At 42.0% G+C, this 26,310-nt stretch overlaps 1 protein-coding gene across 1 annotated transcript; it reads right to left on the bottom strand.

The window, feature by feature from the left end:
* Positions 1-2,696: 2,696 nt before the first annotated feature.
* On the bottom strand, positions 2,697-25,608 carry vps35 (VPS35 retromer complex component). Its single transcript, XM_070958844.1, has 17 exons — positions 25,401-25,608; positions 19,611-19,709; positions 17,712-17,808; positions 16,120-16,243; positions 13,827-14,009; positions 12,765-12,984; positions 11,795-11,878; positions 11,249-11,358; positions 10,520-10,616; positions 9,561-9,709; positions 8,887-9,094; positions 7,908-8,063; positions 7,373-7,495; positions 7,099-7,278; positions 6,002-6,241; positions 5,717-5,860; positions 2,697-4,290 (listed from the first exon to the last, which is right to left on the bottom strand). Exons 1-17 carry the CDS (start codon positions 25,401-25,403, stop codon positions 4,111-4,113), a joined length of 2,397 nt encoding a protein of 798 aa, XP_070814945.1. The 5' UTR covers positions 25,404-25,608; the 3' UTR covers positions 2,697-4,110.
* Between the last annotated feature and the right edge of the window lie 702 nt (positions 25,609-26,310).

Raw genomic sequence — 26,310 nt, 5'->3', positions numbered from 1 at the left:
AAGGTTTTACAAGAATATCCTTCTAGGAACCTTCAGGTTTAATTCTGTAAGTTTTTTTCGTCGTCAGTGAACGTTTCATAAGGGCTGCTGTTTGCTGGGTAGTTTGCAGTGACAAAAAAGTGGCGTTTGAAGATTTTGTGAAACCTCAAGGTCAATATTTCTCTTTTTTGGTTTGTGCTTTGTTTACAAGTTACGTGACTTCGTTTTTTGATTAGATCAGAGTCAAACCGCCCTCTTTCATGACAAGATAACAGTTCTTTGAACATATAAATGACATTTTTTTGGCGATTGGTCTAACAATGACTGACGTGCAGTATACACACAGACCTTTTTGATTTTTAATTTTCCATCCAATTTCTATCTGTAATTCGTGTGTGTTTGATTGAATACATTTCAAAGGTGAGCACTGGTATTGAAATCTTTGATGTCATTGTGATTAATATTTCCAGAGATACATGTGATGAGGCAGAGGAAGACGCTGTCCCTGTTGGAGAGGTCTGGATAGTCAATATTTTCGGTCATCAGGAGGATCAAAATATCGAACAAATAAATTCATTTTGCAGTAACTTTTGATCCGACCATTATTTAAAAACTACATCGATTACAGTTATGTAAAAAAGCTTTGTTCTAGCTCGGGTGGGGTGTCAGCTTCTCGGGGCTTGAGTTTCTCTATTAGATGATAAAGTGTTATTTCTAGAAAGTTCTCTATCAGATCCAAATCCTTTTTCTCAAACAATAAATCATGACTATAGGCTTTTCATAAATTATGTCAACATTTTAATATTGTCATACGATTCGTGGTTAAATAAATAAAATAAAATGTGATGATGTTAAATGTTTTAAAACCTGTTTTCAGTGAATGGTGCTGGTCTCACGAGCTCATCCTGTCCCTCAGTCCATGGATGCTGCCCCCTAGAGGCCTCATCATGGTACTACTCGGCCTCACCTGCAGAGGGCAGCATGTGTTTATAGAAATTCTTCCAAAACACCAAAAGTTGATTTCCCCAAGACAGCCAGACAGGCAATGGTTGTCATGTGCACAGAACAGAAAAATATGCACACGTAGATTGTAAAATACAAGTAAAGAGTGGATCCAGCAGGACGTTGAGCAATTTCATGTGTCACCAGACAGGTAGGACCTGAGCTACATGACCTCATCTCCAGACCACAAAAACAGAGAGGAGGCAACACAGTATTCACAGAGAGAGGAAAGATGGACAGACACACAGAGGGAGAGCGAGACAAAAGCATGTAAACTAGGAGGAGAGGGAGAGGCTGAATCTCCAAAACTCTGTATGAGGCACCAACAGCTAGCAGAGAGAGAGAGGTTCATAGACAGCTGATGGTGCAGCAGAGAGGAGTCTGAGAGAAAGAGATTAATTGAGACGGAGGCTGACCTACCAGGAGGATAATGTTGACAGGGACAAAGTCTGAGATAACCAAGATGAACACTAATTGAAAGTTATGGTGAAAAGTTTTAGCTTATATTTAAACACCTCAACAGCGTCAGACTGTCTGACATCAGCAGGGAGTTTATTCCATGAGAAAACATGAACGTTAGTCCTTACAGGGACATACAGTCGACCATCATCAGGGGAGCAATGGAAATTTATCGTGTAACTGTGTAATTTGGTCAAGAGGTGAAATACATAAAGAGAACAAAAGAGGACAAACAGAGCCCTGAGGCACTCCACATTTCACATCAGAATACAGTGATGTAGCATCATTTTCAGTTTTGGATGGTGAGATTTTAATCACACAAGAACCAGGCCAACCAGACAGTGTTCAGTGTTATCAAAAGCCACACTGAACATGAAAGTTGCTGAGACACAACTCTAGTACTTTGAAAAGAATGGAAGGTTAAAGACTGGCTGATAATTATTTAGAGACCCCATATCAAGGTGTGGCTTGACAAAACCAATTGCAAGTGACAAATGAGCAATATTCAGCATTGTAGGCCCCAGAGGTGGCCAGAGATCTTTAAAAAAATTCAGCTGAAAGGGGTCCAGGAGACAGAAAGTTGGTTTTCAAAGCTAAAACCAGTTTAGACGTCACAAGAGTGATGTTTAAGACCTGAGAGCAGATGCCTCGCATCATATGAATGTTACACAACCGCTTTTCCAGATGTAGCTGGAGATGAGGACGTCATGTAGTATCTAATCCCATCTGTTTTACTTAGGAAATCAAGAGCGATAAATCTGAGCAGCTGACAGACGGCTGCTTTTTACAAAGTTAAGCTACAGTGTCAAAAAAAATGTCTTGTCGGTTTGTGTTCATTTGAGATTAAGTAAGAGAAATGCAGTTGCAGTTACACTCAATACACTCTCATACCATGGAAATCCATCTCTCTGCCTGGAGGTCAGGTTAAAACAGACATTAAGGCAACACACTTAAATAGGTCATGCTGCTTGGACATTATTATAATCAGGTGGGCTAGCTTCAGTTAACGTCAAGAAACAATCTGGTTTTAGCCAGTCATGTCCAGATTATGCTCAAGAATCGAATCATATATTAGTAATTTGAGACACCCCCCCCCCAAAAAAAAAAACAACAAAACAAATCTTTTTCTGCAATATTGTGGTTGGGAACTTTTGAAATCATATGCTCCATGTGTTTCATGGCCCTATAGTTCAGGAAACTCATGAAGAGTGATGAGATAATAACGTAAGTCCACAATATATGACAGTCACTCAGTGTATTAATAATGATACGATTTTATTATATTCATATGCCGTGTGTAAAATTAACAAATGCAAGTATGTACTGTTAATTTCAATTTTATTTCAGCAAATGACAATGATAATTGCTATTTAATCTGCTTTTTTCTTTATCTGATTTACAAGTGAGTTTACATACAGATTGAAAAGGGGAAAGAAATTGGTCAATACTGCCTCCAACAAATCAACAACAGTAGCTCAGAAAGACAGTGTCAGATACTGCAGCAAACAATTCCCAAATCTTACAAGCAAACCTGCCCATCACTACGTACTCAGTATGGCAACTTGTCAACAAGCATACAAACCTGAGGACTGCTGTACCCCCTCCACAACAGATTCATCCCAAAGGACAGTGTCACCAAGCAAAAGACATTATAGTTGGTGGGATCCATATAGAGTAAACTGAAAACCAGGCCCTATGGTACAAGCACTCTGAAGCATGCAAACACATGCTGCGGTTCTGAACAGGTCAATCCATTGGTGAGAAGTCCAGAAAGAAACTAATTTATGAAACTGAGTCCATCGACAGATGGAGGCAAACCCAGTGTTATTAAAAAGAAGCACTGCTGATGTATGAGAGAATAGGATCTGTTCAGAAATATGACAATGTTCACACATACAAATGACTAGATTTAAGAGGTTATTTGGAATTTGGGTGATGGCTGAAGGATCGAGGATCATGCAAGATGCTGCACAATTAATTTCTAACTGAACTGACTTAAGTTCCCTCAGTCAACGTCTGACATGATGAAAAGATGCTCTGTTCTAAAACATTCAGCACTTATTCACACTTAACAGGAACAACTTCCTGTGAGGCCAAAGTTTGCATGTGCTTCCATTTGTCTGGTCTTCAGTTTGGGTGGTCCCATCCTAGGCCATCCTGAAGAACAGCAGAGCTATTGATTATTCAGGGCTGGAAACAAGCTCGCGCGTAACAGCTTAAACACCACTACTAGATTCTGCCGCCTTTGTACACTCAGCTAATACATTCACTTCTTAATATGGAAAGACGTGAACAAGTGAGGGGTTGATGGCTCGGTGGATACACCTACAACAGTCTACTATTGACAATAAAATGATACAGGTTAAAGACAAATTGGTCAAGTGGACTTCATAAAGGAATGGTGCAGCGTTGCTGGCACACACTTGTTTGGAACACCTCAAACCTGCTGCAGAAAACAATTCTGCTGGTGAGGGACAATGAGGAGGAAACGATGCAGAAAAATGAATAATAAAATGAAAGAATGAGTTCCTTTAGCTCTTCTTGACATTTACTTTTATTCCTGGCCTACAGAATGGGATTGCGTGTGTTTGTGTTTGTGTGTGCGGCTATATTCATAATATTGTGAAATTTCTATGGGTGGGCTTCACATCCTTCCAACCTGCAATAGTTTTAAAGGACCAGGCCCTCATAGGCAGGGCCCTCAGACTCGGGGGATTCTCTCTGCAGGCGAAGATGCTCCAGTGTGTTGTGGAAGTGTTTGTTGATCTGCTCCGTTTCCTCACTCGCCTCCAGATTGGGAAGATCTTCCCTGATCTTTTGGATCAGCTGGTTTAATACTTGGACAGTCACCTGGAGGGTGGAGGAGGAGATGTAGAGTTAAAGTTCCTCTTTGTAGTGTGATATTTACATGGCTTTTATGGACTGGATTCACACCATATGGAAGCAACTGTCTGTGTGTTTAGAAAGTTAAAAACAATGGTGTTGTTTCAAAGGAGTACAGCACACAGTGACACCAAAATGACAAAGTTAAATGTAAAAAAAGAACATATTTAGACTTAGCGAGGTTACACAAAGTTGTCATCCGCCAGAGATGCTACAGAGCAATGTTTTTACAAGTGGGTCCCCAATTTGTTTCTATCATGGAGAAGGACACACATGCATGCACACGAGCACAGGTTGATGTGATGCACGTTCCTGCTGCCAGTGCCACACTGTTCTGCTGATTGATGGATGGTGGCAGTAATGTTGCAATGCACCAACAACAGACAGTGAAGAAGACGGCAAGCTAGCAGACATGGATGTAAACAATGCTTGATTTTTAAACATATACATATAAAAAAACTGTCTTTGCTATGGTCTATGAGGAAGGAAATGCATTTGAAACAGTCAAGGATGCATTGGTAAGCACATCGTCGTTTAAAGGAAGGCACTAATAGAGGTCCAGTGTGTAGTATTTAGGGGCATCTGGTGGTGAGGCTGCAGATTTAACCTAACTGAATTCCCCTCACCTCGTCCTCTCTGATAAGCCAATAAAATGTGAAACGCACTCTCTATAGCCAGTGTTTGGTTTGTCTGTTCTGGGCTACTGTAGAAACATGGCAGACTCTGTGAAGAGGGCATCCTTTCTTTGTAGATATGAAGAGCTCATTTTAAGGTAATGAAAACAGCATTTTACACTAATGATAGCATAACTATGAATATCATATTCCATTCTTGCCAATAGATCCCCCCAAATCCTCCACATTGGACCCCGAAAGCTGCAGGAGGTAAGATCGAGAAGAGAGCAGACTTAGCCTGCTGCTGTTTGACTGAGCGGCAGCCGGCAGCATGAGCGGAGGGAGGGGGCGGTTCGCAGCGTGTGAGTAGTGATTGATAGATGTCAGACACTCCCTCAGACACTCCTCTGGCTCTGATTGGTTGTTTTGTGTCGGGCATGGTGGATTCTTGCAAATCGCAGTAGGAGCAGTAGGTGGGACCAATGGAGCTGTTTTTTTCACAGATTACATGTTTCATGCTGTCTGGGCACAGGGACAGTTTTAGCAATATGACAAAAAATACTTTTATACAAGTTACCTCCTGCAGCTTTAATGTCAGTTTTAGTGTAATCTAGCCCCAATTGATTCATTTTGAATACAAGGATGCATCTCTACATGTTACGATCACTGCCACAGCAATGCTTTCCCTGTCTAATGTCTGTCAGTCTGACAGATACTCATAGCACTGGCTGTGACAGACATCTTAACCAGTTTGAAATTTGACATTTTTGGTGGCCTACCGCATCGTTTTCCCTCTCATAGAAGCAGACGTATCTGTTGAGGATTTCAATGAAAAGCTGGACTTGCAGCGATGGGTCCATGCACTGGTTGGCAATCTTCAGAGCTTTCTTTAGACACTCCATCACCCGCTTACCATCACGGATCTAAAGATGTAACATCAGTAGTTAGCAATGACAGCTGTGGAGACAGAATCAGGCACTCCAAAAATGCTTCAGAAAAACAATACATGTATTTGAATTTGAACTGGTTTTGAAAAAGTGCAAAAACCCCCCTCTGAAACACACCTCTTCACCATTTTTGTCAGTGCTGCGACCTGACCAAAAGAGATGGGCACAGATACTGACAGCTCGGCACTGGTCGGGCTTTTTCAGCAGCTTGGAGGCAGCCAGTGCACATTGAGTCCTCAGCGGCTCGTGGTTTTCCTCGCTGAAACATCGCATTCGCTCAAAGGTACCAATGATCAGTGTGATGGCCGCCAACTGGGCTTTGGAGTCGCTGATCTCATCCTCATACAGGGAGAAGGCCTGGTGAGGGGGATGTAGTGAGAAGCAAGGTAAGAAATGGGAAAGGTATGGTAGGTGGGCAAGGAGGGAGAGAAGAATATGAATGAGAGAAAGGATGTGGACAGGAGAGAGCTCAAGGTTTGGTATGATTACAGTATCAGAAAATCAAATCTCTATCTCCTCTGGAATCACAATAAGTAATAACATCAAATTCATTTTTGTACAGAATGTTTAAATTAAAGGCCCGAGTGTTTATGTTAGCGGATCCACCGGGACACCGATGTGTCGTTCATAATATGTCTCTTTTTCATGTAAGAGAAACTCGGCTGACTCACTGCCACTCTCTGCCACTCTGTAGGTGCAGGAAGAGTAATTCACTGCCTTACATTAGGAGTCCTGCATACTATGAGCTGGTGCTGACATGTTATTTCCAAGATACCAAGGGCACAAATAGATGTTTCCCTGATACATCTTCAGTTAACTAGCCAGACTGTCTCTGTCTTTTACATTGTACAGCAAATGAAATGACAACAACAACAATATTGAAATTCCACATATTGTTATCGCCTGCTGTAAGTAATGTGGTTCTGGGGGTATTCTACAGCAACAGCACCTGCAGCTTTCCCCCTGTTCACAAAATGTAACTCCTGATATGAATCTATGAGGCCAGCAGGAACAGAATAACTACAGACCCTCAAGATGTCATTCTTCAGCGCAGGTGCCCAGAGGGTTCATTATCTTAACTCAGAATGCTTTCACACCTGTACTTTGGTCACTGCTCTGGATCTAAGACGTGCTGCTTTCACTACACAGCCTGTACAGACAAGGTATAATGCCTGAGACATTCAAAAAAGCAAGTGCTTTATAAAACATTCTACCTGTGACATGAACTCATAAGCAACAGTCTCGTGGTTCTCAAAGCCGATCTCGCCTGCAGCCAGTGCCCCCTGCAGGAAGAGTCGAAGAGGCAGCTCAGCAAGCTCAGCCTTGATAAGTGCACTGATAGTCTGGTGAGCGAAGGAAAAGATCTTCTGGCACTTCTTTTCCCACTTGTCATCCTGATGAAAGACAAATTTAGCATAATTTAATGACAGGCTTGACAAAACTACAAATGTAGCATGTGAACAGTGTTGAAAAAGAAAGTCTGCACACCAGTGAGGAGTTTTCCTTGTATCTGAATGCCAGCTGGTAGGCAGCAAACACCAGAGGAGGGAGTGTGTAGCGGATCCTTTGGTTTCCCCCTGCACCAAAGTGTTTCCGGGCTGTGTTCAGAATCTGAACACAAATCACAATGTTAACTGCAACCAACAACAGCGATAACAGCAACAACATTGTGGCCAACCACCTGAAAAACATGAGCGCTTTAAATCTGTTCACATTTTTGAAAGCATGCTGTAGTTTGATGCTTTCAAGGCAGCCACTGGTTTCTACTGAATGCTGTGCAGTATACACATGAATCAATGAACGTGTGGAATCCATCACAGTACACATCAAGTCTGAACTGGCCCAGGACAGACAACTACTTACAAAAAAAAATGATAAAGCACAGACAACTACTTACAAAAAAAAATGATAAAGCACATTTTCCAAACTCCTGAGCAGTAATATAAAGTCCAGCAGCAGTAAGACAATATGTTGTATATGAGTAGACAAGATGAAGGTGCAAAATGTTGAGAACAGGACCCACGAGGTACTGCTGATCAGGATCTTCAGAGTGGAGCAAATGGATGAAACGACCAACGAGGCTCTGCTCCTCAGCAAAGTCTTCAGGGTCAGGATCATCAGCTGGTTGGTCTGGCTGGTCCTGTATCAGCGTGGATACCAAATTCAAGATGGCGTCCACCTAGAGAAACCAGACAGAGGGAGCAGTTTGACTTTTTAATCAAATCAATCAGAATCCTTTATTAATCACTACACAACATGCTGAATTACAGAGTCCGAAACTACACACACCATGCTTAGCTGAAATTATTTCTCTGCTTTTAACCCATCCTGGTAAGTCCTCCCTCCACAGCAGACCAGGAGCGGTGGGCTACCAGCCGACAGAAGTGCCCGGGGACCCAAGTTCCTTTTGTCACCATTGGGCAGGTGGTGATCTTCTTGCATGTTCTTAGTGGGGGTATATTTTATGGAGGATACCCCCTGGTGGAAGACACGCCCCAAGCGCCCACACTGCCCCAGGCGAGAATTAAACCCAGGACCTTCTAGCTGTGAGGCAACAGTGTGACCACCATGCCACCTAAACGAGACTTGATCGACTTTGCTACCATATTTCTAGCTGAGTGAGTGAAGAAAGGTGAAAAAAGACTCAGCAGCTTTCAGCTTTTCAGAGTGACACATGACCAGCAGCCATCTGGGCAGATGGTGTACAGCTGTCTTACATGACTGTCACAAACCCATAGTTCATGTTGCTTTTGTTCCCAGCTGTAATTATGATCTTTCCAGAGCCTCAACTGAGTGTTTTCCTGGCCTAACCTTAGTCACCTTAGCAGCTCTGTAATTGCTCGGCTTATATACTGTAAATGAACACTGACTGTTTAAAAGTGTTAGCAGTGAGAGGAATCAGGATTTTGCAGAATTGTCCAAAATCAACGTTGTTGATGCACACGCACCATTACTTTCGTTAAAAAATGTCTGCGTGCTTCAGGGGAAGCTAAGGATCTGACCTGTTCCTGTGCCACGATGGTGGTGTTGTAGTCCAGCGTGTTGCTCAGCACATAGCAGCTCATGCTCTTGCGTGACTCGTAGTCAAAGTACTCAAAGAGCGGTGGGAAGTGCTTGAGCTGCAGCACCGTCAGGATGTTGTTGTAGGTATCCACTGGGATCTTCAAAAGCCGGGTAAGTTCCTTTGACACCGCGCTGCTGGTCGCTATGCTACAGGAGGGAAAGTGTGACAAGTAAGTGAAAGTAAGGAGGAAAAGAGTACATTTAAAAACCGATTACTGTTCCTGGTCTATCCGGTATGTGATCACATACATCTTGTTTTACTCTTGGGCGCCCAAGACAAGCTGACGTTTCCATTGAGGACTGAATCTGTATCTCGCCTCCTTTCTAGTGTTGTTTTGAAAATGTCAAGTCCTCAAAGCTGAGGGTTACTTTTATGTTTTAGAGTAACCGCTAGCTTACATACCGCAACACTACTGTCTGACATTTCTTAGGCCTGACAGCTTGGAGGGATTACTGAAAAATGCTGAATGAAGGCCAAATCTCCAGTAACTGCTTAGGCTCACTCCCATGAACACAACAATAAATGCTGCAGGCTTGTCATGACAGCTCAGCACAGACCAAATCCACTGTATTTCTTACACTGCAGTGTGTCTTGGAGACTCAGAGGACTTACTGTTCCAAGTTGAGCTTGTTGAATATCTCCACAGTGCCCTCCAGGACCTTATCTACATAGTCCACACGATCAGGGTAGCATTTCATGGCCAAATTGATGAGAGAGACTTGAAGAGATACCACGTCCTCTGATGGCATGTCCTGTCGAGACTGAAGGAGGAACCATAGTGAGAACACGAGCAACGTTTGTCTGAGGCTTCAAGTCATCACAGTTTGGAAGGGACAGCCCGTTCAGACGGGATGATGAATCTCATCACCACAGAACATTTCTGTTAAGTTCATTCAAGATGAGAGATCTCATGAAAGCTCCCCAACTACAATAAATTGGCTAGCTAACGCTATTCAAGAGGTTAATCAGTGTTTGAAATTTCAGTGAGATCAAAAAATGCTATTGCAGAGTTTTGCTGATGTGGAATAAAGCAAGTCTGAAGTCTGTTTCCTCTTCACTTTACTTTAACCAAATGCCTCTGCAACATCAGACAGTCGATATCTGTGATGTGACACCTCAACCCTAGCTGCTGAAAACATGGATTTTGTAAGTTTATACTCGTTAAACGTGTGTTTAAAAAAGAATTCTTACTGCCTTTTTACCCGCATTGGCTTTGCGTATAAGGAAGTTATAATGCAATGTCATACTCATTTCAGCACTTAAACATACTTGGTAAGTACAGCTGATTCAAATTTAAGTGACTGTGTTCAATTCATACATTAAACATGTAAGAAGTGTTACTGCAATCATACCAGGTCCAGTCGTCAGTGACTTATAGAAAAAGTGAGTGACAGAATACAACAAAGTGAAAATTCTATATGCACTCCTGATGGGATTCAAATGACTGATCAGCTCATGGCATTAAAGTCACTGCACCTGAGCTTCAGAAATAAATCCAGCCTGGACGGGACTTTAAACAGCATTCTGACTGTGTGCAGACTATCAGACCGCGTGAACCCAGTGTAACTTACCTGAATCACAGTGGCCACTTGCTGAGAGAAGATGTCGAACAGTTTGATCTCAGCTGGAATGCCTGGGCCGTCTTCTCGATGAGCAAACAGTGCAAGTCTGAAAAAACAAAACACAAAGTGTCACTTGACATTTCCTAAAGATGCAACAGAAGTTCATCTCCTTTTTACAGACAAGATCCAGTTATTCTGTAACACACAGACAGACAGACAGACAGACAGACAGACAGACAGACACACACACACACACACTCTTGAAAATATCACTACGATTTACGATCTCTACAAGTTTAAGACTTAACTTGTTCCGATGACCTCATGTTAAAAAAGCTGTGTGTGTTTGTGTGTGTGTGTGTGTGTGTGTGTGTGTGTGTGTGTGTGTGTGCGTGCGCCTGTGTTTTTTTTTGTTTTTAAAGGGGAGCAGTTTCAAAGACTGAACATTACACATTGTGCTTCACCAAGTCAGTGTTTTCGCAAGTTAGTGTATATTGCATGGCCACTGTACTGGATTGTATTACAAGGAAAATAATTCTCTGGGTAAATTTAGGACTCCAACAATTCAAATTAACACTTGCTGACCTGCTCTACGTTGGTTAATCTGGCTTTTTCAAAAGTCATGTACGCAAATAATGACGTTGCTAAAACAGAAAAATGTCAAACCAAAACATTATTTCCAAGCAACTGATTTCTATTTCCATTAGCTGTATTAACTGACAGTGTTTCAAACTGTACCTGTCAATGAGGGCAATGATGATGTTCTTGACATTTACGTGTTGATGGAGCTCAGCACAGGAACGTAGGAAAGGGTTCAGGGTCTGAAGGTGGAACTCATCTGGGAAAACCTTAACGGACAAAGACACATTGAGGTCAGGAGTGTGTCTGTGAAGCAACGGACCTTGTTCAACACATTCTGGCACTGTTCTGGATTCAAGGGCTGGCCAGCATACCATTTTACAAAAACAACAACAAAAAAAAACACTTGCATTGAGTATTGATCAGATACTAGTGCTCTATTATTCCAAAATGAAAAATCTGATTACCATCTTCCATGGAATCATTTAGGATTAGTTCTATGTAAAATAAAGCCAAAGACTGATGTGGCACCGAGAAGCGAGTCAGCGGGCTGCTGTGACTGACTGAATAAGTGTCAAAAATTGTGAATTTTATTGTAACTTTGACGAAGAAACTGTATCTAATGTGGACTGGTCTGGTAATGGCCAAATACAGATAATAAGGTCGCTACTGAACACACTGAATGGATGCATCCCAGCTTTCTACCTGAATGATGCACTCCATTAGATACTCCTGAGCCAACGAGTCTCTGCAGTTCACAACCTGCTCCAGCACTCCAGCAAGAACGATCTGTGGAGAGGAACAAAGAGGAAAACTTTCACCAGACTGTCGCCAAATTACTCAAACAGCTAACAAAAGCACAAACAGAACGATGCACTCTAATGCAGCATAATGTGAATGATTCAACAGGTTATGCAGGTTTGAATAAGACAAGACGCACTGCAAATGCATTCTCCTAAGAGACATCTTAGCTCCACTGGAAGCAACAAAATTTCTCATTTGAAGAGGTCTCGAATAAACACGTATCAGTATTTCTGATGTGGTGAAGAATGAATCAAACTGTCATTTGTAATGTTAAATGTGTGTGTTCCACTCTGTCAATAATGTGAAAACTTGACTGAAGCAGCATGTGCAGGGTATTTTTATGCATCGTGGCTCTTGGGCTGCTTTGTTTTGCACGCTTGTTTGTAGTTACTGTGTGTGGATTTGGTGTCAGATCGGTGATCGTCAGTGAGCGGCCTGTGCAGAGGTGGCGACTGGAATGCACCTCCTGCCAGCCCTTTCAGCTCAGCAGCTTCTCGGCAGAGTAAAGCTGAGCACACTCAGTCCAACAGACTTACTGCTGCCCTGACCAATCACATACTTTTGTCAAGCAGTTTTTTCATGTCAGACACGAAATATTTTGCAATAGAATGCATGAAGGAAACACCCAAACATTACAGTGTGCTGATGCAGTGACACATAAGGTGTGTGCAAGCTATACTTTGCAACTTTAGGCTTTCTCCTAACATTGATTTTAATATGAATTGCAAGTCGCTATAAAATCAAATAAATCACAATGAAGTTAAATTCAAATTTTACTAAACCATTAGAGGAAATGAGAGTTAACCCAAGTTAAATCACTGCAGACAAAAATGAATCGAACTGGACACAGCAGACAGACACAAACACACACCTGTTTGTACTTGTCCACGTTGACTCCCTCCAGCTGGCTGAGGCGAACCAGGTTGGTGCCCACCAGAATCCGAAGTTCTTGTCGTTCCTTTTCTCTCTTCTCTCGGTCTCGGCTGTGACCCTGATGCTGCATTCGAACCCATAACTTGTTCATTTCCGCAAAGTTGAGAAGGACAAAGTCGATGGAGTCGTTGATGTCTCCGGTCATTTCCTCAGATCCCCTGTGGAGTAAAAGCTACAAGTTTAGAACAGAGATCCATGTCAAAATATCCAAAGCCTGAGTTACAAACACAATTACACACTGTGACATGTATGTCTGTCAAACAAGGAAATCCAAACTGTAAAGGAATCTTTTAAAGGAATATTTAAAGGAAAATTGCTTTTCTCTACAAAAGTGAAATGAGACGCTTGATATCAATCTCAATCTCTATTTTATCCTCACTAGGCCAGAGTCACACAACAACAACACAAACAAACATGGCAGGTAGATGAGCAGCTCCTACGTTCTGCTGACGGCAGAACACAGCAGAGCGATATAACAGCTGATTCTGTTTAAACACACAGATCTGTTTCTGCAGGGATCCTTTCATTATGTTGTTAGACGTTCTGAATAATCTGAAGCTGTCAGCGACAAAAACAAACACTTTTAGTGGACGTTCTTTGAACCACAAGGACAACATTGCAGGCCATGTTGCGGCTGCCAGCTGAGGCGATCTACAGGACCAATTCCATAACCTTCTGTACCTATTACTTCCACTGACCCATCTTGCCAAACAGATTCTTTCAAATCCACAGGTTTTGGTTGCGAGTCTGCCAAAGGTAGCTAATGGGGATCCGAGTAAAGAATAAATGCTACCAAAACTGATTCACAAACTGTTTAGATTCTCCAGATGAAATGCTGTAAAAATTAGAAAATGTGTCACGGCACATGCCAGTGCCAAGTGAATCCTGATGGTAGTAGTCTATTAGAATTCCATAACAATCTGTCTATGTTGCAGAATAGGGTGCTGTGGGAACGTTCAGTGGAAGACAGACACAAAGAGAAAACGTTTGACTAGCTCACTCTGACTGCTCTCCATCATCTGGCAGTATGTTGCGGGTGCACTGCAACAGGTAGTTTCTGAGGAAGAGGCCCCTGAGCGGGTGCTGGACGCCACGACACATCTCGACCAGGTCCTTCAGAATGTCCTTTCGAGACTGGGGGAAGGAGCGAACGTACACCACACCCACTGTGATTAGCAGGTAGCTGCGGAGAGAGGGGCAAAGCAAAGAGGCTTGGTCTGATAACATGGTCATGTTTGCCAACACTTTGAAAATACGAACCCCAACAAAAATCAGTGCGATGTGTGACATCATGGCAGCATGCTGAACTTAACTGGAGTGCAGGCGGCATACTGCATGTGAGGCAGGTTTGAAGTTGACTCTATTTCAGATGATAATCCAACAGCAGCAGGACCTCGCTTCTCTAAAGAAGATTAGCTTGTCAACCTCCATTCTGTCCCCCTGCTGTCTGTGATGACCTTTGCTTCTTTGCTTTACTCACAATGTAGTTGTTCTGTCAAAAATGATTCTGTTTGTGTTGTTGATAACGACACAAAGGAGGAACTGCCCCGTGATTTAATTGCAGCTCAAAAATCATGCAAGTCACGGATGTGGATATCAAAATATTATATTATAATCATGATCTCCTCTAACAAATCAACACAAATACAGTTAATGAGCTGTGTGAACAGCTGTGTCAAGACTTAAATGAGTGCTTCTAGAGGAAGTTAAAAACAGAAGATTGCCTGTTAAACTTCCATTAAGTCCTGCTCTCTGTGACATATTGAGTTTTAATACAACAGAATTCAGGATACAGTTTTTCTCATTTCCATGTTTTTCTGTTTCTGTTGTCAGAAAATGGAGGGAAAAGAAGTGGATTTGGCCACAGCTCATTTTCACCATACGTTAACCAGCAGACACTGCTGATCAAATCTATCCTAAACTTCATGATCGTTTATAAAGTCAGCATAAATGCAGATCAATGACAGCAGCTGAGTGACAGAAACATGTGAAATGATGGATCACAAAGAAGTTGTCTTCTTAACTGTAAGTCATATTTAACATTTCCACGACATCTGGCACTGGATGCATGTTGTCATAGATCACTATCAACTATTAGAAATCCTGTATAAGAGATTGTGATTATCTATCCAGCCCAGCACCTGTATGCATAAAATAGAGCAGGAGAATTCACTCCTCACTGCACACATATAGACTGATGAGGAGTCTCTGTGAGTCCTGAAAGCAGAAAAGAGAGCGGCACACTGGATTTTATGAGGTTGAAGCAGAGCTGAAGGATACTGTGTGTTTACTACAGTAACCCCAGGGGGGAGCTGCAGTCAATCCGCTGTGGAAATGTGCTACTACTGTATGTGGATTGTGCAACACGGGAGTAAAAGAGTCTGGTATGGAGCTCATAAATGCCATCATGAAGGGGGGCATACAGCTCCTCTGGCCCGCCCCACTCAGTGGACTGGACAACAAGTTAATGCACCTGGTACAACATACAGTGTTGTGACAACAAACCAAAAAGGTCAGTTGTTTTCAACAAATCATGGACAAACAAAGACATCCCCACAGGAGGACAAGAGCGTCCATGCCAAGAGACAGAGAGGAGCTGCAGGCAGTCCACAGGGAGCTAAAGAGGAAATTGAAGGAGGCCAAGAACAGTTCCAGGGGGAGGACAGAGGATAAGATGAGGCAAACCAGTGCTGAGGAGGAGATCATAGTCCTAATACACCGTGCACACACACACACACACACACCTGGAGGAGCAGGCCCGTACTGTAAGAGTCATGTTTGTGTGTCACTAATGACAACCAAGTGAAAAAAGTAGACAGATTTTTTTTTTTTTTTTTTTTTTTTTTTTAAATCAAAGCTCTGTTCTGTTTTCTAGAGGATCCTTTGCTTGGTAAGAAATCAAACAACCTGACTTGTTGGATATTGTTTTTTCTCCTCTGGTTTCACTGTTTACATTTTTATTTGTCTGACTTTAAGTTGTTTTAAATGTAACAGCCTCCTACAGTCAAAGCTTAGAGCACCAAGCTAAACAATGACAGTGAAAAATTAACCAACTGCCACTGAGTCAGCACTTAAACATTACCATCAGAACACTTACAGAACAGTAACGTTGGTGCTCAAAGGTTTTTACATTTTACAATCAGGTACATACATACCTGATTTACAACATTTTTTTTTAAATGAATGACTTGCAGATAGGTGAAAGTAAAACATATCTTCAAAGGAAAATTGGGTCTGAATACTTTTTGAAGCCGCTTCACATCTGATGAAAGTTCAGTGAAGGTGATACTCACAGTCTGGGGATGATGTTGCCTGCATACTGGACCAGCTCATAGAGGTCTGCAACCTTGCGTCCTTTGGCAAACTCATCAGTCAGATACACTTCTAGGTAATGGAGTTCATCAGAGATGGCCATATCTGAAGAGACTGTTAGGGACCAGTGCAAACCCACGCAGCAGCTTCAGTTTCAGTCCTCCATCAAGTGTCTACCAAGGATGTGTTCAGGCACAGCAGTGCATAGGACACCCAGGTTTGAGCAGCACTCAGAACTCAATGCACAATCACTTAAGATCTGAGAGCTGTGTGAGCTCACGTACCAAATATAACCAACCATGTTGCATTTATCTGAATGTGGCCATTGCTGCAAAGAAGCTGCAATTTTAAATGTGGATGCTTCACACACATTTTTACCACGGCAGCACAGATAACCTATACAATCAGCACAGTTTCAGGGTGGACACCCAAGATTAGTGGTACCAACTCAGTGTCTGATTAATTGTGAAATATGGTCACAATCTCCTCTACTGTGAGACATTTGTGTGACATTTTGTCATAATTAATGCATGAATTATTAGCTATGGCCAAAAATATGTTGTGTGGGGTCACAGTGACCTTTGACCACCAAAATCTAACCCCTTCATCCTTGAGTCCATGTCGAAATCTGTGCCAAATTTGAAGACATTCTCCCAAAGTGTTCCTGAGATATAGCATTCACAAACATGAGACAGATTTGAAATACGACAATTGAAGACAAATAACCCGAAAAAGTTTAATGCCTCTGGCCACAGCTGTTGCCACCGTGAAGGCATAAAACACCTGCTTGAAACATTCCACAGGTAAACAGGTTCATTAGTAACAGAAGTAGACTTAGACTTTTTCTCGAAAGGCTCAGTCATTCTCAAGTGAGGATGGAGAGAGGCTCAACACTTTGTGAACACATGACTGTATACAGGATGTTAGCACATGGGCTCAGGAACACTTCGTAAAACCATTGTTGGTAAACACAGCTGGTTTGTAAATGACTGTATTCTGTTTCTATTTACTTTTTATAAAGTGTTCCAATCAGGGTTGACGTTTTCCAGTAGTTTCTAAAGGTAATCCAGGAGTTATGAAGGACAGTCAAGACTGCTTGACACTGAGCACTTTACTGGCAAATGGTGCTAGAATCCATGTTGGTGCTGATGGGTTGACAGGGGTTGGGATGGAAGGTTAACAGAGAAACATTCAGTCATCCAAAGTCATGTGTCTGTCATACCTGATGGTTCTTACTCCATGATCTCCACAACTGCATTTCGTTGTCTCTGTGTTGCACTGACGAGGACAATAAAGCTGAATCTAATCTCATCAGCAAGTGCATTAATCTCACCTTAACTGGCTTAAAAGTGAGCTCACTGTCAACAAAAACTTGATGTCCACCTTTTTTGTCAGATGTTCTTATTGACAGGACTAGTTATTAGACAGTCAACAACAACATTTAGCAGTCCACAGTTACAAACGTCAATATGGCAAAGCTAAGAAAAACAATATATTATTACATAGCCTTGTTTGTGTCTTTGTGCCATCTCCATCCAATACTCAACATCTAACCTACATCTGGAAAGGATACAGAGTTCATAGTAGCTCTTTGGAGAAAGCATGGAGGTCCTCAGCTCACCCAGCATGTTAGACGCATGCTTCAAAGCATCCATCAGCTTGTTCTTGTCCTGCAGACCATATAACATAATAAAGCTATGAACATGCAAAATAATCACAACCAAAACATTTCAACATATCAAGAAATTAGAAAACTTAATACCAGTTACATCACATGCACTGTGCATAAGTTATACACTGGTTTAAATGTAAGGGCAACCCTTTATGTATGAAAGTTCAACTGAAATTTAAAAACACACAGAAAGTATCTTATGTCATGTTTCCACTGCATGGTACAGCTCAACTCGCCTCAAAACCCTTTTCATACCAGGTACTCCTCTTGATTTCATTTTCACCTGCAGCTAGCAATGTAGGCAGGCGGTATTCTTCAGCTGATCATAGCGAGGCACGGTGAAATCGCTGTGACATCATCTTCAACATGGCACAAACCAGCCATAACAATGGAGAAAACCCCTTTTTTCAATAGATCCTTTCAATGGCAACCAAAACAGAGGAATGTCTGCACTTTGTCAATTGACCATGACATGTGTTGTGGGCTGCCCACTCTTAAAAACTGGGTCAAGTGAATATAAACATGGTGTTCACCATCAGTGCACAGGATTTCCATATTACACAATAGACAATTCTAGCGGCAATTCTCTCTGACCAATCAGTGGTAAGCAATATTTTCACTCCACTGTTCAGTATGACCTCAGCTTGCCTGGAACTCTGACCAAGGCCCTGTTCCACCATGAGCCTCCAGAACAGCCTCACTGCTCTTTGGCATGTAAGTCTGTGGACCTCTACTGAAGAGATGAACAGCATTCTTACAATAAACTTTTCCTCATATATTCCTCATCCTTTCAAAAACTTGAATGTTTTTTTTTTTTATATAATGATACACTATAGTCATTGCATTTTTGTGTCCAGGTCTCTGAATTTCTGATTGCAGTGAACAATGCAATCCATTCATGGTTCATATTTGTGTTTGTTGATTCACTAATACGTGTTAACTCTCCCTGGTCATGTAAGTAAGTCTCATGGTAGGTGGTCAATAGATTTCACCAAAGTTATGACAGCATGGTGGTTTAGGACTGGATATTCAGCAACGTCTGGCTTGGGTATTAGAGAGTCTGACAACCCTGACACTGGAGTATTGCAGCTTGTGGCTTTCATTGCATCCAAGGACATTTGCATAAAGTTAAGCCTTTCTCAGCTTTTCCCTGTAGTGCCTCTGAGCGCCTTTTCAATCTTTTAGCTCACCAAGCAGCACCGGGCAGCAATGCCAGGTCTCATTCACAATGAATAGCAGCCTATCACTCACCAAGCTTTTAGGGCTGTATATGTGAATGGCCTTCCCAAAGTCTGAGCCCAATACTAAACAATGTTTTGACAGAGAGATTTGGAGTAAGAGGTCCAGGAGCTGGTGGTGAGTACCAACAGTTGCTAGTACATTAATAATATGAGCAAATGCTGCTTCTCAAAGGCATCCTGGGAATCAGATTGAATCAGAATTTTGTGTCACTTCATCAAGGTATTTGAATCACTATTTGATCACTGACATGTGGGCAGTGACTCAGTGGTCTGCTACCAGCTATCTCAAAGGGGAATTAAATTAAATATGATCTAAAAGAAGACATTTTCTTCCTGAGCAGTTTAATGTATGATGAGGAATCTGCTTCCCTACAGAAAAGTGGTGTGTGGAATTGAAAATGTGTACTGGATCATGTTCATTTCCAAGGGGGAAAAAGGGTTCCTTTGGACTGGTCAGCTCACCACAAGGGGTGCAGTAAAGAGAGCAGCGCAGAGAAGAAGTGGTTTAAACTAGCATTACAACCATAATGATTTTTAGAACAAACTGAAGTCATCCTACCAAGCAGCGCTTCATCTGGAACGACTGGACCTTGACAGCCTGCACAGCTTCATCAAGAAGCTTCTCCTGTTCATCCTGGGGAGACTGTTGTGTGGTTGGCTGTAAAGACAGGGCAATGGAAACACAAATATTCACATAGTTCTGCAGAATAAATCAACAAAGTCATTCAAGAGTGGGGATGTAATGATTTACAGAATCACGCAATAAAAATATGACTTGATACCATTGTGGGACTGTGACGCTATCTACTGTGATGGTTATTTACCATCTCTCCTTGTTAAAAACTGCATTGTTTTTGATTGAAGCTGGAAAAGCTCTAATCACAACAACACACTGTGAACAAAAAGCTTCAGGTAGGCAAAAGGAGCCTGAAAGAAGCATTTGGAGACCAGTGGCGGATGCAGAACGTGATAGATGGGCGGGCGTGGATTAAGTCTGGGCGGGCCTGATCACCACTTCGCCAAAATTGATAAGGTGCGTGTGCGCGCGCGCGCATGAGCGTGCACACACTTTATTGCACACACACACTTTATTGCACACACACACTGAAGCCACCACACATCAAGTATTTGACCAATCACGTGCGGCTTGGACGAAAAAAAGTCGAGAAAAATACGAAAACAAAACAAAAAAAAAGCCCAAAGCGGCTCGCTCTCTGGCTCCAATCGTTTACTTCAAACCGACACACGACTGACACATCACTACTGTGTTACGGTAGAAAGTGTAATTATTATTATGATTATTAAACTGGGCTGTTAAACATGCAGTTTAAATGGAGTTTGAAGGAAGAGAAATCGTCTTGTCTGACACGAACGAAGTGGATGGCTGGAGTGGAGGAAACACATGTGAACGCAGTTTATGCACCTTTACTATTAATGAAAAAAAAAAGAGTTCATGGCATGCACCTCCATGCCTTGAAAAATGAATTCAATCCACGGTGCTCTTCTGTTGGCTGTGAGCCAATGAAGCGATTTGTGCTCCTCTTTACAGCCAATAACAGAACAACGCCTGGACATGATTCATAACACAGTGCTTTCGATAACCTAACAGCGGATCTGTGAGAAGGTGGCGCTGGGTGGAGAGACACCGAGCGCCGAATTCAAACGGCTTGTGTGGAAGCTGGTGTGGAAGCTGTAGGCAGGGTGCTGACAGAGATCCGTATCTCACTCAAAAAAGCGCGGACGGTCTTGTTTCACACTTTGTATGTGTGTGGCAGCACCAGAGACCCAAACAAGTGAGTTTTTAATAATATGGGACATAACTGTGAAAATCGTTTTATTTAAATTTTTTTTATTTGAATTTCTGACTGGGCGGGCAAGCTGTCAATCTGGGCGGGCGTATGCCCGCCCATGCCCACCCGTAGCTCTGCCCCTGCCCGAGACATGAGGAACTAACAAGAGACGTCTGTGAATATAAAGCCATAGACATAAGGCCGTTTTCTGTGGTTGACAGAGATGGATTTTAGAGGTTAATAAACACACTGGAGGCAAAGTGTAAAATTCCATCAAGGCCACACTGTAGTCACAGTGATAGCAGCTCTGTATGAATCTGAATAGCCACAGATGGGTGAACTTCACGAGAGCCTCAGAGCTACATTACAGTGCTTTTTTGGAGTGACATGAAGAATAACAACAATCATTATGGCATTGCTGTCGTTACAGACAATGCATGAAATATGAGTGTAGTGGTGAGAGGGGCCAGACTGTCCACACACATAAAGTGTTTTATACACACTTAAAAGCTCACTTCACCAGCAGGTTTGAATATTGGTCACCAGCTGTCTCTTTGGTTGATTTTCACAACCGTTCAGCTATCACAGCTGAGCTCATTTATTAATAAAGGGCATTTTTTTCAATGTCTCTTTCTTCCTTTTTAATATCGCAATAAATATCGTATTGTGGACTTTTTATCAAGGTATTATTGGACTGAGTTTTTTGTATTGTTACACCCCAATAAACAGCATTGCACTGTAATGCAATGCTATTGCCACTTTTGAAATGGAAAATACTGTGTTCATGTAGTTTGTTTCTTAAAAGTTGACTTTGCTCCAATGGACTGAATTACAAAAACAGAATGGGGGCAGGACCTCGACAACATCATATTATCTGGCTCTTTTTCAAGGAGCAATAAAATATGCTTCACACTCCACCTGATACAAACTTACTGGGTTTAATATGCTGGTGACCATGCCCCATGTAAAACAGGTGTCAGGTTGGCCGGTGACTTTTAGCTGAATGCATCTGTGCTTATTGTAGTTATGACAGCTGTTGAGAACAGGAGGAGGATAAGTAGCTGTCCTCATGAATACTACTGTAGGGTTGTCCCGATAGGAAATCGGGGCCGATCGCATGACTGCAGACTCGATCGGATCGGACGTTAGGTCCCGATCAGGTATCGGATAAATAATATATATATTTATGTATATTTATTGTTATTTTTAATCACATTTACAATATATGGGCTAGCGATTAAAAATAAATGAGAATAAAATAGTATTTATTAACTACCAGCGTTTACAGGCCGGGTCTGTGTCTGTGACAGGTGCCACTGAACAGCGCATGCGCGGAGCACGGCAGCACGCAGCAGTTTGTTTTGAAGCTTGGGATCTCGAAAGATGGGAAGGACAAAGCTGCTTTTAACACCAAAAACTTGTTATGACACCTCAATACACTGCACTGCAGTTTACAATACACTGCACTGAGAATACGAGTTAGGAGTGCAGTTCCAAAAAGTACAATGCTGGCCTTAGGCTACTTGATAACAGTCACTTTTATTTGCTCATTTGTTTGCATTTGATATTTTGATGACTATTTTAAGTTAAGCAGCTATTTGTTTTAATACTAGACTATTGAGTCTTTATACCATGGTCTGGGTGAATACTCGATTCTGATTGGCTGCAGGGTGTCCGTTAAAAAGTGTTGTGGACAAAAAAGGTCTGGTCAAATAGCCTGATTGTTCTAACTTATTGCTGGCTCAAATGCTAGTTGGTAACCGTGGCAACAAAAACTCGGAACATACATCAACATACGTTGTTTCACAGTTTATTTATCACAACGGCAAGACAGTAGAGGACACACACAAGCGGTAAGAGGTGCACTTGCCCTCTGAAATGATACTTTGTATCACGTAACATAACGTTAAGTAATCGTCTCACTTCCCTCCACTGATTAGGCCTAATATAACAGCTGCAGCCGACCGAGCTGCAGGTTCTGTGGCCAGAGCCGGTTACCTTGGCAACGTGTCACAACAAGAGATATTAAATAGTCCACTCAGCCGCTTCTTGTGAAAAACTTACTTTTAAAAACTTATTTTATCATTTCTGATAATGGACACCTCGTCGTGCATCATCCCTTACTTAATGTTGCACTATTCCTAATGTGAAGAAAATTTTATTTTATTTCTGTGTTCTGTTCTGACTTGAGACTGTAATTCAAGCTACCTCATAGAAACACTGCACTGCATGCATGCACAATTGTGCATAATTGTTACATGTTAATATAAGAGCCATTGGTAAAAAAGAAAAAAATCAATAAAAATAAGGGACATCCTGGATCTTATTCTTTGCTCTTCGTTAGTTTCATAATGTTTTATAGAAGTATCGGAACGGGACTCGGTATCGGCACATACTCAAAATCAAATGACTTGGACTCGGACTCAGGGGCAAAAAACGTGATCGGGACATCCCTAATTAATACCTCTTTGTTTTTGTTTTTTTCATTACAATGCCAGTACATACCTATTCTGTCTTTGGTGTTTGGTTTGAGGAAACCAATACTGACACTCAGAGCACCTCTCATTTCTTTGTTTTGTGTCTCCTCCTCTCCTCTCTCCTCCGTCCTCCTGCCTGTAACCTGGGAAACTATCTCAGCGAGCCATTTGGAGAATGTTTCTATTTCTGACATGCATCTCAAGGAAAGAGTAGCAAGGAGAGAGGAGGCTAAATGGAGAAGCTATGAGCGAGGATGCACAGGTGGATCCTTTGAGGAAGTCTTTTTGGCACCCATGACATATAAGAGGCATCACACACAGCTGGAATATACAAACCATGCTGGGAGCAAGTCTCTACAGACAGTGTTGGGCTGTAATAAAACAACAGGCCAATGACACAACTGTGCAAAACGTCATATTTATCTGATGTTGCTTTAAAATGATCCTAAGCAAGAAGGTGTCATTTTGTTTAAAGCTGGCTCACCGCTCTGTCCTCCTGTCACCTCCTTACCTTCTCCACTCATATATGAGGTGGGAGATCCCTCTCCTAGGACTTGAGGAGAGGAGGTGAGGAAAGGAATCAAACTGAGGAGTGAGAAGAGGGGTCAGCTGTGTGTTGATCAGTGCTTGTTGTTACAAAATGGATGAAAACAGGGAGAGACCGAGTTGCTCTTCCTGTAAATGTCTATCTGTGATTAAGTCTCTTAATACACCTATTCTTTGAGGAAACATGTCACGTGGAGGAACTATTCAGCCCTTTTAGAGATTAATGGAGTCATGCTGTTGTGGGAAAATGAGTGAAAGTCAGGAGACTGTTCCAGTGCACCATTATCACCACATTATTGCGCTGCAGGCTTAACATAAAACAACCCAGAGCATACAGCTGACCACCTCTTAAGTAAAGAAGGCATCCAGATCAACCTGTCCATGCACCTGCAACCATATCAGTATTTCATTGCTTTCCAACACAAAGCAGCTGTTTAACAGACTTGTTTCTAAAATCCATCTACTATTCCTGACGGTAGCCTTAAAGCTATGCAGGCTCATTAGAGCATGTAAATATGACACAGATTATACAGCTATTAAATCTTCATTTGCAACACAACATGACAGTGGATCAGCTCTGGAAAACACACACGACATGGAGAAACGTGCTCTCTTCCCGTTATCAACATAATCCGTAACAACAAGCAACGTTCAAAATGAATGAGTGTAAATCCGTGACACGTTTCCTCAAACAAAACTCCAAAGACAAATCTGGTTTGTTTGGACACTGAATTGCAAAACGACACAAAGAGGCATTCACGACCACAGCTACGTACTATCTTCCCCTTTTCAGCAGCTGTCGTAATTAACGTTACGACAACCACAGACACATTCAGCCGAAGCCCCCAGTAAACAGGGTCACTGGTTCCACTGAGACACCTGAACCCTGATTGTCCAAACTGAGTCCCCCAAGTTCTCTACCCTGGTACACTTCCAGGAGAGTGGTGTCAACCCCTCTGAACTTAGCTAAATGTTGGCGTGTGGCGCAGGCATGTTCGCTCGAAATATATCCATGATTATGTATGAAATACATATGTTCCGACCTTTTGACAGTCTGGGCATATCACAACAGACACATTTCCTGCTTGTTTGCACTGGACGAGTTCAGGCCATAACATTTAGCTTCAGTGAAATGTGACACAGCAAAGCGGAAGAGCATGCTAACAACAGCTAGCGTTAGTTCTCACACCGTCACCTGTTTTGTGCCAGAAATGTCAGAAATTGTACCTACTGGCTCAAAACATAATGTGGAATATCAGGACATGAAGTGTGCCTTATAGATAGCCTGAATCGAATAAATGAAGAAAGACACCTAACTACTCGCCTGTAATCAGTTGGTAGCTTGTTAGCCTAGCTAGCCGCTGTCTGACGTTGCCTCAGAAGCGTTAGGCCATAGCGCCACTCACGTACAAGTCTGATTTTAGATCAGTTTCACGTAGACACTTGCGATTTCATTGACAGAGACTGAACACATGCACGTATCCGAAGGAATGATGCAAATGCATACAACAATAACCTATTTGGAAAAGTGCTTACCATGATTATTATTAGATGTGTATCAGATCCGTCGGAGAGGCTAACCTGTCATGTGACTCACATTAATGCTGCCTTCACGGTCTGCAGTCAGTTCGCACATCATCGGACAGGCGTGGTCAGTGTTCAACACTGGGAGGGTATGGTTTACTTGGGCGACGCCGATGCTGCGCCGAAAGACACGTGATCATATGAGCCGCAGAATTTATGTGACAGATAGTCTTAAATGTGAATGGCCGACAAAAGATGCTAAGAAATAAAACAGCACTTATCACACTTAATTTAAAAAGGTGCTGACGTTTGTCGACGTGTTGGCACATTTTATCATCTATACTTCGACACGAGCACTGACACATTATTAATTGGTCTTCACTTTGTAATAGAGAGACGTGAATAAATGTCCAATATCGAAGACACGTCAGATAAGTCAGAAACTTTGACAAACATTTACAGCAGCCCGCGTTAGGGTTGCAAACAAGCAGCGTTATGTGAACCGTCTCTGAAGAGGGCCGTGAACCCGGCACAGTTTATGATAGTCAGAGGGTTATTAAGGGTTATCAAAATGTAAGAAATAGAGATCATCTGATTATTGACATAAAGGCATTTTTCTGCATTATAAATCTTCTGAAATTTTATGTTTAAATATGACACAGAGGATATGATAGGATATGAATAAATATGCACGAATTTGCATACATTTCCACAACAGATATCTGAACACTGGATAAAGCCAAGTTCAAAATTGTGTCATTTAGCTGACATCTGAGAGTCAAAGGTTTACAGAAAGACAATGTGTATAGGCACCACACTTATAATGAATATTAGATCCCATTACACCCCCCGCAGCTCCAATTCAAGTTCGACTTTCAAATGTATGAATTTAGAGGTTATATACTCTCTTTAAGATTAATTC

Source organism: Chaetodon trifascialis, chromosome 1 (assembly GCF_039877785.1).
Source record: "Chaetodon trifascialis isolate fChaTrf1 chromosome 1, fChaTrf1.hap1, whole genome shotgun sequence".
In the NCBI taxonomy this organism is placed as follows: domain Eukaryota; kingdom Metazoa; phylum Chordata; class Actinopteri; order Chaetodontiformes; family Chaetodontidae; genus Chaetodon; species Chaetodon trifascialis.
Note: the sequence above shows the minus strand (reverse complement) of the source record. Positions and strands in the feature narration are given on the sequence as shown.

Coding starts and splice junctions, on each gene's coding strand:
- vps35 (XM_070958844.1), bottom strand. Junction 7,496..7,907: donor ATCCTGATCAGCAGTACCTC/GTGGGTCCTGTT, acceptor ATTTGTGTTCAG/ATTCTGAACACAGCCCGGAA. Junction 6,242..7,098: donor CTTATGAGTTCATGTCACAG/GTAGAATGTTTT, acceptor CCCCCTCACCAG/GCCTTCTCCCTGTATGAGGA.